At 42.7% G+C, this 16991-nt stretch overlaps 1 protein-coding gene across 1 annotated transcript in view; it reads left to right on the forward strand.

Annotated features, from left to right (window-relative positions):
* The first annotated feature begins 233 nt into the window (after positions 1 to 233).
* The window catches only part of GRM8 (glutamate metabotropic receptor 8), a 482743-nt gene continuing 465985 nt past the window's right edge, over positions 234 to 16991 (forward strand). The window contains exon 1 of the mRNA XM_065419971.1: positions 234 to 743. Coding sequence (XP_065276043.1) covers positions 234 to 743 — 510 coding nt within the window. The remainder of the gene's footprint in view (positions 744 to 16991) is intronic.

Genomic DNA, 16991 nt, shown 5'->3' on the forward strand with positions numbered 1-16991 from the left:
CTGAAAACACCTCACCACAAAATAAATTAACCCATGGTACTGATGGACAGTTTTTGTAAAACGTATTTTAAGAACTTTTGTTGAGATCTATTTTCTACTTGTGGCACAATTCTATATTGTTACTTATTGGGCACTGATGGTAGCTTTCAGAAGGTGCTGCTTCAAATGGTCCACCTCCTCTTTTAGCAAGAAGGAACTTCGGGTCTTGGATAGCAACAACATCTGCGGGAAAAATGGTATACGAAGGAAAGCGGCTCGTCTCCTGCCATTGTTTCTTCCTATTAACAGCCAAATTCTACTGGATACTCAGTATGATGCAAAGAACTCATGGCCAGGAATATGCCCACTCTATTCGACTGGATGGGGACATCATCTTGGGAGGACTGTTCCCTGTCCATGCAAAAGGGGATAGAGGGGTGCCTTGTGGGGAGCTGAAGAAGGAGAAGGGGATCCACAGACTAGAGGCAATGCTATATGCAATAGATCAGATCAATAAGGACCCCGATCTTCTTGCCAATATCTCTTTAGGTGTCCGGATCCTAGATACTTGTTCCAGGGACACTTATGCATTGGAGCAGTCCTTAACGTTTGTGCAAGCTTTGATAGAGAAAGATGGTTCAGATGTGAAATGTGCTAATGGAGACCCACCTATTTTCACTAAGCCAGACAAGATATCAGGTGTAATAGGTGCTGCTGCAAGTTCTGTATCCATCATGGTTGCTAATATTTTAAGACTTTTTAAGGTAGGTAAAGTTTTCTACTCTTCATTTAAATACCAACCATCATGATAATAAGTAATATGACTGTGGCATTTCCATTTTCATAAATAAAGGGCCAAAATCAGACGTTCTTGCCTAGTTATTTCTCAAACAAAGCATTGAGCAATGATAGAAGGCACTATTCTTTGAGATGCGGGGTGCCTCTTGCGAAGTGCTAAGCACCCTCAACTCTCGCTGGCTACACTAGGTGTTGCGAGTTCTCAGCATCTTGCAGGAATCATTCAGTACATCAGCCCTGGGCAAACACTATGGGATTTCACTCAAACTGTGTAGTTGTTAATATTATGACTGCCCTACTGTTTAGTCCAGTGGACAGATTACATGTATAGCGCCACTGACTGCAATAGAGCAAAAGGGGCTTCTCATGTGTGTAAGATGCTCAGGATTTGGCCCAGGGTTATCAATGTTTGCTTCATAACTTAGTATTTTCAAGGGTCTAGAACTCAGTAGTTAAATTTCATCTCAGGGAAACTGTTTTCTTAAAAGGGAAAATTCTGCCAGGAGTTACACCCCTATATAGAGTCTCATCTAATCTGCTAGGAGTTAGGACCATTATTAAATATATGATCTTTCTAAAAGAAAACAGAGTTGTCCTTTTAAGAATTTTTTCTGTCTTGGGGTGAGTATCTGGCAAGTAACTAGACCATAAATCAGGCTAATCATGCTGGATATTTTGAAAACAAAAATTCTAAGGGTATGAAGTTTTATAAATTGGCTATCACACCTGTATTATTTCACCATCAGATCTGAGAGTTGAAAGGCGTAACAGGGAATCCCAGGGATACTTTCACAGGCCAGTGTTTTATATTGGATTTGTACCTGCTCCATATTGGGACAAATGGATCCTCATCTAGGAAGTGTTTTGACCAAAAAAGGGGACAATTGTACTATGTTGCCCCACTAGCTGAGAACTCACTGTTCAAAGCCTGGGATAAATGTTAGGCCAGTTCACTTGAAATATTTACTCATCGTCCTCAGCTGTGGTGCAGTTACTGTAAATGTTGCATACCTGTATCTGCAGACATGTATTTGTTAAAGTAAGGATTTTAATTGAAACACAAGCAGCTGCAGTCAAGAATGTAAGATAGACTTGGCATATACTCTTGAGTACTTTAGTTCCAGTTTTTTGGGGAGCAGTTTGAGACAGATATATTCACATCCTCATATGTCATGCTATTTAAAGTGATATCATACAGTTTATTAAAATCTACTGTGCTAAAAATTCCAAATGGAAGAAGTATCTCTTGGCGTAAACATACTTATATATAAAAATGAGGTATGCACTATGGCCTGATTCAGAAAAGCACTTAAAGTGATTAAGGACTGAAGTTTTATTGACATTTTATTGACATTTAACATAAAGCTTAAAGTTAATAGTGAATAGATGTCAGATTTCTTACATATTTAAGCATGTGCTGACGTGCCTTGCTGAATTAGGGACTGTGCCTTTTAGCTTCAATGAGATATGTCACATGCTAGTGATAATATGACCCCCTTCTCACATGAGGCCTATTCCAAAGTCCACTGATGTTTTCAACTTGTGAAATTTCACAGCTGTTGGATGGACATAATGAGTCCAATTTTTGTTTAACTAGTTACAGACTATACTTTCCAGATTCCTCCTTGGTTTAACTCCCCTGACTTAAATGGAATTACACCATGGATGAATTTGACTCAGAAAGTCTGAAAATATAACAGGCTATACATTATGCATGCAAAATGAGCCTGCTTCCATGGATTTCAAAGGGTTTGGGTCAGGCCCAATATGCAAAGAGGGTACATATCTTCACCTAATGGGATACAATAACCTTTCTAGAAATATTTTCAATTTGGTCTTAGTGAAAAAAGGAGGTTAAATATAAAAATAACATGAAAGTTATACTCGGGCCAGATTCACTCTTGCTTTGCACCTTGTGGTATTATTTATGTATGTGCACAGTGGTTGTAAAATGCTACCATTCTGATGTGATACCATTTTGCACTCACTCCGCACATGTATAAATGACTACGCAAAGCTGCAAGACAATAGACCATCAGGCCCATGATGTCTTACTGTGACAAGCACCCCCAAAACATTACAAGTAGTACTTTGTCAATAAACTGATTATGACTGAAAAATGAAGTCTGTTGGAATGAGGCGAGAATGGCATGTTGGCTGTGTTTTAATTCTTTATTTTTTGTCATTGCTAATCTTTTTTCTGTATTTAATTCTATGTTCTTCAATACTAGATCTGACCCACTTTGCATATTTCCAAGACAATCAAATGAAACGTTTAAATATAAATCCATTTGTAGGAGGACCAGATAATTTCTCTAAATGGGAAAATATGCTTGTAATAAACTAGTGATTTGATTTGCATGTCTAGTCAAATGAAGTGTTACGAAGCATTGTCTCTTCTCTTGAAATCTTAATCTCTCCCGTAAATTTCACAAGGTGATATTTTTTCTATTCAGACTAGTTACCAGTTTTGGCAGATCACTTCAGTCCAAGAGTTGTGTTGACATACTATTCTTTGTCTTCAGTGTGCTTTAGTATGTTCTACAGTATAAACAGTTGAAAGGTGAGCCTGCCACATCTACACTTGTCAATTTGGATGGACGGATGAATGAATTCTAATCAATAAACTCAGTTGGAAGTGATTGGTCAGCTAACATTTAATTTTAAATTCTGCTTGATGGTAAACAGATAATGGTAAATTGAACACTAGATGCTTCCAGTACACACAGTGGCTGTAGCTTCTGTCTGAACCTGTTACTGTTCCATTGCCTGTTAATATTCATGCTGATTCCTTCCATTAAAACGTCTTATCTAATTTCCTTAAGACTTGGTGCCCATTGAAACCCATATAAACCCACTGAGTTCAGTGGTGCAGGAACGGGCACTTGTGTACTATCGAGACTATTGAGCTCAAGTGTTTACACCGCAGTTCTATAGCCCTGCAGCCAGCTGACCTGGGCCAGTGTAGCGGTGCCGCAGGTCTCTTATCACAACATAGACATACCCAGAGTGTCACGGGCTCTGGGGCTATAAAATTGCAGTGTAGACATTCGGGCTCAAGCTGGAGCGGGGGCTCTGGGGCCCTCCCCACTCTGAGTACCTTTCCCAGACCCAAAGAAGAGCTCCATGTAGCTTGAAAGCGTGTCTCTCTCACCAACAGAAGTTGGTCCAATAAAATATATTATCTCACCCACCTTGTCCCTCTAATATCCTGGGACCAACATGGCTACAACAATTTGCTTACTATAACCATTTTGAAAACTATTATCTTCCTTGTTAGCTATTAATTTTGGTGCATGTTTGACTGTTGAAAAAATCATAAGAAAGGAAGGAATTTGAGTAGAACTTAGGGTGACCAGCTAGCAAGTGTGAAAAATCAGGATAGAGGGTGGGGGATAATAGGCACCTCTATAAGACAAAGCCCTGAATATCAGGACTGTCCCTATAAAATTGGGACATCTGGTCACCCTAGCAGAACTTGAATGTCTTCTTGAGGCACTCTGAAGCTGGAGTAGAATATGTTTTCAATCATTTTAAGGGGGATTTCTTTCTGTCCTTTCTTCTGGCTTTACACTTCAGCTGAGAAGCAGCCTGTGCACTGGAGACTTGTTAAGTCTGTGTTGTAGGCAACGGGTTGATCTCAGGCCACAGTCACTATGAAAATTTGAGAGCGTGAGACTTGCACCGGTCAAATTATTTGCTAACTCTGAAAGTCAAGGTACACAAACGAGATTGTAAAATGTTCTATATTGATAACAGCCTTTTATTCTTTTGAGTTATGCCTGGTTGAATTCCTGTCTTTACTGGTAATAATCACACTGGCTGTTGAATGTATCTCTTTTTAATTGATGCCCTTTTTGAAGTGGTGAACCTATTAAATAATGCATAGCTCTGAAGTAATGGTCACTTTAATGCCTTTCTTAATGCAGAGTCACCTAGATTACCACTTCCACTCTTTGTTACTATTGAAGACAGTGTAGTAGACTGATTTAAGAAACTAAGCCTTGTAAGACATGTATTAGCTGTGAATTGAGAGCAGCAAGAAGGAAAGAAACCTATGAATTGTCTCAGATACCAGTAATTTGTCTTCTGAAGCCATGACAGCTAACTCCTGATTTCCATTATGCAATAAGATTGCAAATAACGTTCCGCTGCAGACTTAATCAATATAGCGTCACATGGCACCCCTCTGGGGAAAGCTCCTATTTACTCATTTAATTGATGTAACACAGTTGCTGGTGAAAGAAGGCGACATCTCTCTTACATTTAATTATAGACCTTGCACAAATGCCCTTAATGTACAAATTACATAGGATGATTTTTAATGTTTGCACTTTGGACTGGACTCAGAAGGTTTGATTCTGCGACCCTTACATGAGTAGCCCCATTGACATGAGTGGGACAACTTGCTTGATTAAAGGCTTCAGGATCAGACCCTATTTCAGTGCCATTTTAGGAAATATTCCCAGTGATTTTATGCAAGCAGAATAGAAACATAATAATTATTAATATTTAACATTAATATAACACCATAGGGGTTCATGATACTTTACAGGAAGACTTGGGGCTAGATTCTCAGCTGGTGAAAATCCACATAGCTCCAGAGGTGAGCATAAGGCCCATAGTCCTTGCCCCAAGAAGTTTGTGCTCTAGATAAGAAATTAGTGCTCAATAAATGTCACTACATATGGGGCCAGATGCTCAGCTGATGAAATCTATGTAGCTTTATTAAAGTCAGTGATCACCACCATACGAATCTGTGTTCCACACTATTTTCAAGATACATGTTATTCACCCATATTCGAACCATAACAGTTCTATTTAACAGCTTGAACCTGTAGTCTGATGTCCAATATTACTTTAATGTGCACTCTGGAGCTACTAAATGCAAGGGTTGCATACTTTGCTAGATCTGCATGTGCAATTTATCAAGTGGAAATCTGTGATGAAATTATGGGCCATATATTAGATAGTCCAGGTATGAATATATGTATAAAGTGGTTACAAAAAGATTCTGAACAGTAGCTGGGTTTTTATGCTGCTGTTGCTCAATTTAAAAAAAAATATTGATTCAACCACATAAAACACACGGGTCGATAAGCCTAGCTGATAATCTGGTTGGCAACATAAACTGATTGATATTCATGGGATCCTTCTGTCTCAATTCCTTTGCAAGAAGCAAGCAAATTGGGGACCAAAGAGAGAGGCCCTGATCCTCGGCCAGTCTCCTGACAAATTAGCCAAGCTACAGTTCTGGTTTTTTATGTTTGTATATCTCCACCAACATCATATGGGGATTTTTTTTTCTTTTTCTTTTCTGCCAGCTGTTTGTCCAAGGAACTAGGTGTTAGATTCCAGCTGTTGCAATGAGGTTGCTTGTTGTTACACTCTATACTAATCAAGGTGCTTGGTGCAAACTTTGTCTGGTCTTTATCTTTGTAGGAAGGGAAGGGAGAGGATGTGAAAGATGATGTTTAGAAACGTAGGGTACATCTACACTTCAAGCTGGGGTGTGTGATTTCCAGACCAAGGATCCATTCTTGTGCCAGTTTGCTGGGAGCTACCAGGAATATGTCTCCTCGAGCTGCAAATCATCCCCCCGCTTAAAGTGTAGCCATACCCATAGATTCCAAGGCCAGAAAGGGTCACTGATTGAGTCTGACCTCCTATATATCACAGACCACAAAACTTCCCCAAAATAACTCCTGTTTGAACAAGAGCTTAACTTTTAGAAAAATATCCAATCTTGATTTAAAAATTGCCAGTGATGGAGAATCCATCAGGACCCTGGCAAATTGTTCCAATGGTTCACTACCCTCGCTGTTAAAAATGTGTGCCTTTATTTCTAGCCCAAGTTTATCAAGCTTCAACTTCCAACTGTTGCATGCTTGACTTTAATAACAATGCGAGATGTCAAAAATAACAGGCTCAGATGGAATTATTAATCGAAGATTAATAGAGCACTACACAGGACACCGAAAGAAAACATACTTCATCACCTTCTGTGAATGGTGAAAGGGGATGGCATTCTGTTCCTTCCCTCTGTAACTGGAGGAATTCTGTCAGTGTTCATTCCCAATCTCACTCTCCAAACCTCTTTCCTTTTATAGGGTGTGAGGCAAAGAAATTCCTGTTGGAGAAAAAAATTACTTTCCCATAATAGATACTGTTTTCAATATCTCAGTTGACCTAATTATTAATGGAATTTCTTTTGTGATATCTTAGCTTATGTGATTGATAGGCTAAAGGACTTCCAATTCCATTAGTATTCAAAACACCTGTTGTGTTAAGACATCCTAGCATCTTCCAATGGGTCATCACTTCATAAATCACAGAAAACATCTGTGGTAATAAATATCCCCTATCAATTACAAAGCATAATTGGGTTACAAGCACCCTCTTATTAATTACCCAGTCTATTTTACTGTAATATACTTTTGTAGGTCCCTTCATTAGTTTTGAGGGGCTCTTTCCCTGGATGTCTGGACTCTCACAGACTTAGAGGTGCAGGGGATATTTAGGTGCAGCCCAGTACTTAATTACATGTCCTAAATTCAGTTTAAGGACAGCACTTTTCAGCTTCATAAGTTCAGGGGACTAAATTTATAGATATACAACATAAAAAGGATTTTGGTTAACATATACAAGAATTCTGAGAGCTTAACATATAAAAATCATAAAACGTTAATATTTATTAACATAACCTTTGGATCTTATCCTACCTTCATTTGCTAGATTAAAGCCCATTATCAAATATTTTCCCCCATGTAGGTACTCACAGAATGTGATCAAGTCACCCCTTAACCATATTTGTTATGTAAATATAGTGATAGACCCCAAAAGCACAATCTAAGGCATGTTTTCTAATTCTTTAATCATTCTCTTAGCTCTTCTCTGAACCCCCTCCAATATATCAACATCCTTTTTAGCCCAGGATTAATTATCTATTTATTCTTTTTCAGTTCCTGAAATTGGCTGGGGATTTCAAAGTACAAATAAGACATGGGGTGAGATTCTAAACTGCACCTTTAATAATAAAGATATCCATCTCCTAGAACTGGAAGGGAATTTGAAAGGTCATCGAGTCCAGCCCCCTGCCTTCACTAGCAAGACCAAGTACTGATTTTGCCCCAGCTCCCTAAGTGGCCCCTTCAAGAATTGAGCTCACAACCCTGGGTTTAGCAGGCCAGTGCTCAAACCACTGAGCTATCCCTCCTCCTAACTCACAGCCCAGGGGGAGTTGGGCCTAAAATGGATTTAAGTCACCTATGCACCCTCCGGATTGTAGGCTACTCTGGCTCTTTTACTCGATATAAAATGTCTGGAGTGGTAGCGAAGATCTCACCCATGGCTCTTGCCCCAAAGAGCTTCAGAGTGGGATAACGAACATTAGAGAGGATTTTTTTGTTGGTGAGGAGAAGAAGGGTGGATTACAACAATATGATGTCATGGCTCCTGAGTGAAGACTAGGGCACAGCGTGCATTTATTTTTTATTCTAAGGTTTAGGGTTTCTGGTGGTAAGGGTAGGTCTTATTACTGTCTACAGGTATAAGGCAGGCACTTCTGCCTTATAGCATAGCATCCCCTGTTCTTCCAACAGAGAAAGTGTGGGTTCTGCATCTCTGTTGAGGATTGCTAATGTGGGGTATCTAGGTGTCAACTCAATTTTTATATTGAAAACAAATTTGCACAGAGTTTGAAAACTTTACCAGACAGAGGTAGGGAGATGCAAAAGGCAAGGTTAGGGAATCTACCAATGAGGGAATCTCTCCTACCATCCACAGCTGCTGAGTAGGAAAAGGTATTGGACTTTCTCTGTGGCTGCTGTCCAGCATCCTGCATGGTGGCTCCAGCTCCCATAGCAACCTCTGGCTGGGCAGTATTGGAAACACTTGAAGCTCCATTTCATTCTTGCAGCTGTAAAACAGAAAGAGCTTTCTGTTCCTTCTCCCACCTCCAGTCTCTTCTGGCTGTCATGAAGACAGGATCTTCAATAGCCTATCCCTCTCCCAGAGCCTCCTCGCTGCTGAGAGGTGCTCTATCACTCCATCTCTGGGCAAGCTGTAGGGAACTTATATAACATTGTGAATCTTGAAGAACGTGTCAGCCTGGCTGTTTGCATGTGTTACTTGCACACAAAGGGTCAAATCCTGTGCCTGGTTTCCATGGTAATAAGGAGTTTGATAGCTCCATATGGCTGTGTAAACTGATGCTGGGGATGTTCTGTCTGTGAACACAATGGGGAAAGGAGACAACCTGCAGTGGCAGACAAGGACGTGCTCAAGGCAATACAGTAAATGAGCTGCGCAGCTACCTACTCCTATGGATCCCAGTGCAGACGTTCCCCAGCTGAGGCTGCCACGAGAGCTGCTGGCTAGAATAACTTTTTTTGCAGCTCCCATGCGTGGTGGCTGGGGAAACTGGGGAGATGGGATGAGATCAGGGTCCCTCCATTGTTTTGGTGGGTCAAAGGTCACTAGTTCCCCTGGTTAATGGGAGGAGATATCTTTGGGTGCATTGTTTCTTCCAGGCCAAAATCTCCATTTCTCAGCTGTCTGCCATTGAGGCTTCTATGCAGTCTATAAAGACCATTTAGTGTCTGTCTCTCTCCTGGGCTGATTGCCAGTTAGATGGGGGGAACTTGGCTTTTGTTGGAACATCTGGAAGAAACAGCTCATGCTCAGTCCCTCCCCTGACTTTGCCTCTCTAAGAGCTTGGCTGCCATATATGGCAATCAGGCGGGACTGAGTCATGGCCTCATGTCACATGAGGACAGCTCTTATTCCTCAAGCTAAACTCACTTTCTTGGGACTGGGCGCAGAGGAAACAGTAGGTTTAATCTTTCAGCTCAGCTCACCTCCTTGTGTTTCCATGCATTTAAGACTAGTATTCCTTAAAATGTCTGAATCTATATTGAATGGTTAAAGTCTGATGGAAAATAGAGATATTTGCCTACACTGGTTTCCTCCCATCTAAAAATCTCAAGCTATCTCTAATTTTCCCGGCGCCACTCCATCTGTCACTTTCACACATTTCCTAGTCAATGTCACCGTGGGAGCAGCCCAGGGACAATGGTTTGCGTGTGAATCAAGACGGGTGGACAGTATGCTTGGAGAACTGGGATGTTAGGCTTTCTATTTTTTTGCCAAAATATACCTTTAAAATATTTTTGTTTAAACAATGGAAGCCTTATTTACCCAGTATGGCCAAATTCTCCTTGTTACACTAGTGCAACCCTATTGACTTCAGTTGCCTCTTGTTGTATGAGAGGAATTTGGCCCATAATATTTACTTTATACATGTTTCAGAGTAGCAGCCGTGTTAGTCTGTATCCGCAAAAATAACAGGAGTACTTGTGGCACCTTAGAGACTAACAAATTTATTAGAGCATAATAATGCTCTAATAAATTTGTTAGTCTCTAAGGTGCCACAAGTACTCCTGTTATTTTTACTTTATACATGTTTACCTTAAGTGGATTATATGCATACACATCTATAAAATGCAGGTGATTTTCAGGAGCTTCTGTTTTGGTTTTACATATAATTGTCCAGAAATTCAGGGGGTATTTTTTTGCAAATAAACACAAAGCTTGAAATTGCAGTTCTCCAAGCATGTTCTGGCAATTTCTTTGCCTTGTGTTGTTTCGCATGAATACCCTCAGCTGTCAGCCTTGTGCTGCTCCTACTGTGACATTGATTAAGACATGCATGATATGTGAGTGTGTGTGTATTCAAATGACTCATTTGTGACTTTTTGCCACTTGCACTGGGCACATAGTCGCAGTGGGAACAATAATCAGGAGAGTGTCTCAATCCCTCCCTGATTGCCCAGGCAGGTCCCCCATGAGTGATAGGAAGGAGCAGTCCCTGAACTAAATGGAACATGGGGACAGCACTCTGTATAGAGCCCTGCCCAATATGGCCCAGATATCAATAGATCTGGATGTCCTGTGTGTATGTTCTCCATGATCAGAAGTCGGTTTGAAGAAAATATATGCCCTTTGGTGGCAATTTGAATTGTGTGGGCCCTGATCCTGAATCCACAGGAGGGTTATTTGTGTCCTTGTGAAGTCTCATTGACTTCAGAGACTCCATGTAGGTGCCAGACCCATCCAAACCTGGCTACAATATTAAGGCCATGGTTTCTGAAATTTATAAAAGGCCTACTCCTCTTGTCAAGGGGAGATTGGCCACTAACTTTGATGGGAGTAAGAGCAAGCTCTAGAAATCTACCCAAGACATTGGCATACTCATCAAAATGTGGTGATTAAACCATACTAGTGTTCAGTTTACTGTATCAGCCTGTATTTGTCATTAATATTTTCTGCAGCAGAATAGTTGAAATAATTAGCTACTTAAAATTAATTAGGATGAGATTATTTTTTTCCCCTCTGTAGTTAAAACCAAGCTGGAAAAAAATCTTATCGGAGATGTGAGAAAATTTTTCTTTATTTCCACCCCCCATTTAAAAAAGGGTTTAAAATCAACTTTTTAAGATTAACAGATTTGTCTTTAGTTGTTTTCTAGATATTTTCAATTTCTGAAAATATTTAATTATAAAAGGAAACCGTAGCCAACACATCTTTTATTTTTACAGTATTTTCTCTACCTTATTACAAGCCCATATCTATTAGTGCCTGAACATCTTGCCTATTATTGGTTAGAACATGACATTGAAAACAATTTGATTCCCCGCCCACTTGTTTTTGACAGTTCTGCTGCCATTACATAAAACAGCTTTTATATCTCTTTATGTTTCCATGGTAATAGATACCTGGATCACCTTAGAAAACCCTAAGATTCAACTATGATTATGCTGTCAGTGACAAGTTTAAGTGTCATGGGCGAGAAAGCAAATATCAGGGCAACAGTACAGATAACTGAAGTGTACAGCAAATACTTTACAACTATCAATAATGAAATAGTTTGGAAATATTTTAACTGCAGCCAGAGGAAATAATGGATTTCCAGATTCCATGAAAACTGTTCAAAGTGATTAGCATCAATTTTAATTTGTGCTAAGATGTTCAAGGCAAGGGAGTGCAAAATCAACCCGATACATTGTATTTTACAGTATATTAGTAATTTAAATATGCTCCTAAAGTTCTAATATTTCTTACCCATAGCTGAAGGTAGTAATGACTAGTGGCTACAGAAAAGGCCTAGCAGTCAGGAAGTTTGGGTTATATTCCCAGGTCTGCCACTGATTCACTATGTGACTGTGGGCAAATTACTCAACCTCTTTATGCCTCACTTTCCTAATCTCTATAATAGTTAATAATATAGAAAGGTCATGTGAGGCTCAATAAATTTTTATAAAATGGTTTTGTTGTTGTTGTTGTTGTTGTAAATAAAGCTAAGATGTTCAGGTTTCTATATCATTCCTTGTGTATATCAACCTGTGGATCTGAACATCTTACAAAGAGGTTGTAAAGAGAGGCCAATGGTCTAATTTCTTTCCGACTCCCCCTGGGCAGTTTTGTGGTTTGTTTTGTTTTTCTTTTCTTGGATGAAGGGCTCTGCATAGGTGGAAAGCACGCTTTTACCCTGTGACGGAGTGGACTAGGCCCAAAGGCCCCCTGCTGGAAGGCTCAGAGTCCTGCCACATCCATCCCAAGAAAGGAGCAGTGGAGAGGTCCTCCAAGCAGGCTAGAATGGCTGTAGGGGAAGCAGCCAATCATAGAGACTTCAGGAAGCAGCCAATAAGGGCCTAGCAGGCTCATATAAAAGAAGCTGCAGGGCTAGAGTGAGTTCAGTCTGCTAGGAGGGACTGGGGGAGTAAGAGGTGCTCCTGGTGGGCTGCATGGGTTAAGGCAGGTAGTTGCTGGCATGGACCAGGGAAGGAAAGGGATAGCTTCTGGCTAGCTGCCAGGACTCCATTAAGATGGGCTATGGGGAAGTGGACCTGGGAAAAGCAGTTAAAGGGACATGGCCCATTGCTGCTAGTTAGAGGGTCCCTAGCCTGGGACCCGGAGTAGTGGGTGGGCCTGGATCCCCTCACCCCCTACAGCCATTGGGGAAGTGGCTGTGCCTGAGAGAAGGGAGTTTAGACAGGCCCAGGGAAGTGACTGCGTGTGGACCTGTTATCCCCCTGGAAGGGGACTTAACTGAGACGTGCCCTGCTGGGGTCAGAGGACTAAAGGGCATGTGAAAAGCCTCCAGGGAGGAAGCCCTGCGGGATGGGGCTCCACCCCAGAGCAGGATGCACATAAGCTGCCAGCTAGGATTCTGAGATAGGTCCTGTTGGTCAGATTGAGGATCGGAGCCCGGGGAAAGCTAAAGAGATGTTGCCAACAGAGGGGTACCATGATGGACCCGGTTGGACTGTTAAAGGACTGAGCCCAGTGAGGGCTGCAGGACGTTTTGGAGAGGGAACTCCAGGAGGGGTTTGTTTGCACATGGACTGTGGGTGTCTCGGCCAGAGAACTGAGTCACCGGAGACCTGCCTGACAAATGCAGTGGCTGACAAGGGGCATGGTGAGCTGAGAAATTGAGAAAACTGCAGGCATGCACACCGTCGACCAGGGGCCGCTTGTGAGAGGTGGGTGCCACCCCATTACATACTCTTTCAAAGCTGATTTTTTTTTCCATGAGATCCTGTCCATAATAATAAAAATACATAGATACAGCACAATTCACTGAATTATTTCCCCTATCACTTATATTTTCTTTAACAGTGCAAATAAATGCTAGTTTCACAAAGAATTCCAAAAACAAGGCCCAAAGGCTAAGGTACAGAGTCCACTAAGGGCCAGCGTCTGAACTGGAACATGAATCCCACAGTGAAAGCTTTTTAAGAGACTTTGTCAATAGAATACACATTTTCTCAGTATAGAGGTCTCCTGCTGCTACATAAACGTGAGGTGAAGTCAAGACATTTATTTTTAAAGGAGACATTGATCCTGTGACAGTGTTTTAGTGCAATGATTTTATTTTTATTAGCCCAAATGATAGATATAGATGAAGCCTTATTTTTCTGAAGGATGTCTGTTGTAGTAGAGTGACAGTTGTGCAATATTATTACTGACCTCCTGCGTTCTGACAGTCATTGGAGAACAAGCACTACTGTGTGCTACAGCCAACTAGTAAAATAACCGAGGGGTTTTTTTTGTTTGTTTGTTTTCTTTTCTGAAGCACACCGTGCTTTTAGGAATAAACTGGCTTCTAACTAGCTAAATGTTTCTTCTTCTGGTAGCATTTATCAGTGAACAATAGTCAGCCATACGAGAGTCTTACTGAAAGGCACAATTTCTACTTGGTTTAATTGAACAATGAACATCAAAATGCTTCTCTGGGCTATGATCTGCTTATGGACCCTAACCAGAAAAGTTTTATGCTGTCTGTGAGAGGAGAATGGATGTTTCTTCTGCTTGCTCCCCTCCCCATGCAGAACTTCTTCACACATGGAGGGCTTGAGCAGAGCCTGAGATTCCATTCCATAAAAGGCAAAGAAGGTCTTAGATATACTTACTGGAAGGTTATGCATTGATATGGGGGGCGGGTGCCTGTTTCTTAATCCATCATCCATTTCCTTCCCCAGAAGATTCTTGTTGGTCCCTCTTCCGTCATCTTCTTCCTATTTTTTTTTTTTTTTTTTTTTAAAGAAAATCTTACTTTATCGCCACCATTCCCAGCACCTTCACAAGAGAATACTCCCGTCAACATTCTCCAATCACATTCAGGCAAATGTTCCCTGGCCCTGCTCTGATAAATGGGTGAGGCTCTACCTCAGAGGTGGGCAAACTACGGCCCGAGAGCTGCGTCCGGCTCTTCGGACCTCTTAATCTGGCCCTCAAGCTCCCACCGGGGAACAGGGTTGGGGGCTTGCCCCGCTCCGTGTGGTTCCTGGAGCCTGCACCCCTGACCACCCCTGTGCCCCAGCCCTGATCCCCCCTCCCGCCTTCTGAACCCCTTGGTCCCAGCCCGGAGCACCCTCCTGCACTCCAAAGCTCCTCATCCCCAGCCCTACCCCAGAGCCCGCACCCTCAGCCGGAGCCTCGTTTCTCTCTTTCCCCCTCTCCCCCCAGCACACTGACCCCCAGCCCAGAGCCCCCTCCCACCTTCTCATTTCTGGCCCCACCCCAGATCCCACACCCCCAGCCAGAGCCCTTACCCCCTCCCACAGCCCAACCCCCAATTTCATGAGCATTTGTGGCCCACCAGACAATTTCCATACCCAGATGTGGCCCTCGGGCCAAAAAATTTGCTCACCCTTGCTGTACCTGGTTTCAGCTTGTGGAGGCAGCCAGGTGCTGAATCTCAGGAGGAGGAACTGGAATTTGGGTAATGAGGGGGACGTGCTGGGGCTGGGAGCGGAGTATACTGGGAAGGCAACCTCATGGGGGTGAGGGAAAATACTAATGCTTGTTGAGGAGATTGAGCCCTCATGGGACAGAGAGGTAAAAGATTTTCACTTAGGCCTGCCATGGGGAGTTGGGTCAGAATGATACTGCTAATGGAGAGAAAGGAGGAAGGGAGAAATCTGACTTTCTCTTGTCTGTAACTTCTCTAACACTTACCACGAGAGAATTACTTTTAGTTGGGGCTTCTGAGATATAGCAAAACAGTTTGGGTGAGTGTTAGGGAAATAGCGCTTACTATACCTCATCTTCCATTGTCTCATGCACTGTCTCCTAATTCCTAACCCAGAATGGTGGAATAGGAGCAGAATAGACTTCTCTCTACTCCACAGGAGGAGCAGCTTGTCAGGTGGATAGGGGCAATTAGTCTTCTCTCCCTTGCCTGCTGCTATGTCAGAACTTCTCTGCTGAGCTGCCAATCCAGCTTTACACTACAAGAGAGGCACCTCAGCAGAGTAGCTGGCTTGAAGCAGCAGGCAGCTAGCACAAAAAACTCAGCTCCTCCTTGGCTGGATAGAACAGTAATTTCTTAAATTCTAGTCAAAACAAATACGGAGTCTGAGGCCTGGTCTACACTACGAGTTTAGGTCGACTTTAGCAGCGTTAAATCGAATTAAGCCTGGACACGTTCACACGACGAAGCCCTTTCTTTCGACTTAAAGGGCCCTTTAAACCGGTTTCTTTACTCCACCTCCGACGAGGGGATTAGCGATAAAATCGGCCTTAGCGGGTCGGAATTGGGGTAGTGTGGACGGAATTCGACGTTATTGGCCTCCGGGAGCTATCCCACAGTGCTTCATTGTGACCGCTCTGGACAGCACTCTCAACTCAGATGCACTGACCAGGTAGACAGGAAAAGCCCCGCGAACATTTGAATTTCATTTCCTGTTTGCTCAGCGTGGAGAGCACAGGTGACCACGCAGAGCTCATCAGCACAGGTAACCGTGATGGAGTCCCAGGATCGCAAAAGAGCTCCAGCATGGACAGAACGGGAGGTACGGGATCTGCTCGCCATATGGGGAGATGAATCAGTGCTAGCTGAACTCGGTAGCAGTAAACGAAATGGCAAAATATTAGAAAAGGTCTCCAAGGCCATGAAGGACAGAGGCCATAAAAGGGACGCACAGCAGTGCCGCGTGAAAATTAAGGAGCTAAGGCAAGCCTACCACAAAGCCAGAGAAGCAAACGGAAGGTCCGGGGCAGAGCCGCAAACATGCCGCTTCTACGCAGAGCTGCATGCCATTCTAGGGGGTGCAGCCACCACTACCCCAACCGTGTGCTATGACTCCCTCACTGGAGAAACACACAGGGAAGCGGGTTCGGGGTACGAGGAAGATGAGGATGGAGATAATGTAGATAGCTCACAGCAGCAAGGAAGCGGAGAAACCGGTTTCCCCAACAGCCAGGATATGTTTATCACCCTGGACCTGGAACCAGTAACCCCCGAACTCACCCAAGGCGTGCTCCCAGACCCTGAGGGCACACAGGGGACCTCTGGTGAGTGTACCTTTGTAAATATTACACATGGTTTAAAAGCAAGCGTGATTAATGATTAATTTGCCCTGGCAATCGCGGCCAGTACAGCTACTGGAAAAGTCTGTTAACGTGTACGGGGATGGAGCGGAAATCCTCCAGGGACATCTCCAGAAAACTCTCCTGGATGTACTCCCAAAGCCTTTGCAAAAGGGTTCTGGGGAGGGCTGCCTTATCCCATCCGCCATGGTAGGACACTTTACCATGCCAGGCCAGTAGCACGTAGTCTGGAATCATTGCATAACAAAGCATGGCAGCGTATGGTCCCTTTGTTTGCTGGCATGCGGACAACATCCATTCCTTATCGCTCTTTGTTATCC

The sequence above is a fragment of the Emys orbicularis genome, chromosome 1 (assembly GCF_028017835.1).
Source record: "Emys orbicularis isolate rEmyOrb1 chromosome 1, rEmyOrb1.hap1, whole genome shotgun sequence".
Lineage (NCBI taxonomy): Eukaryota > Metazoa > Chordata > Testudines > Emydidae > Emys > Emys orbicularis.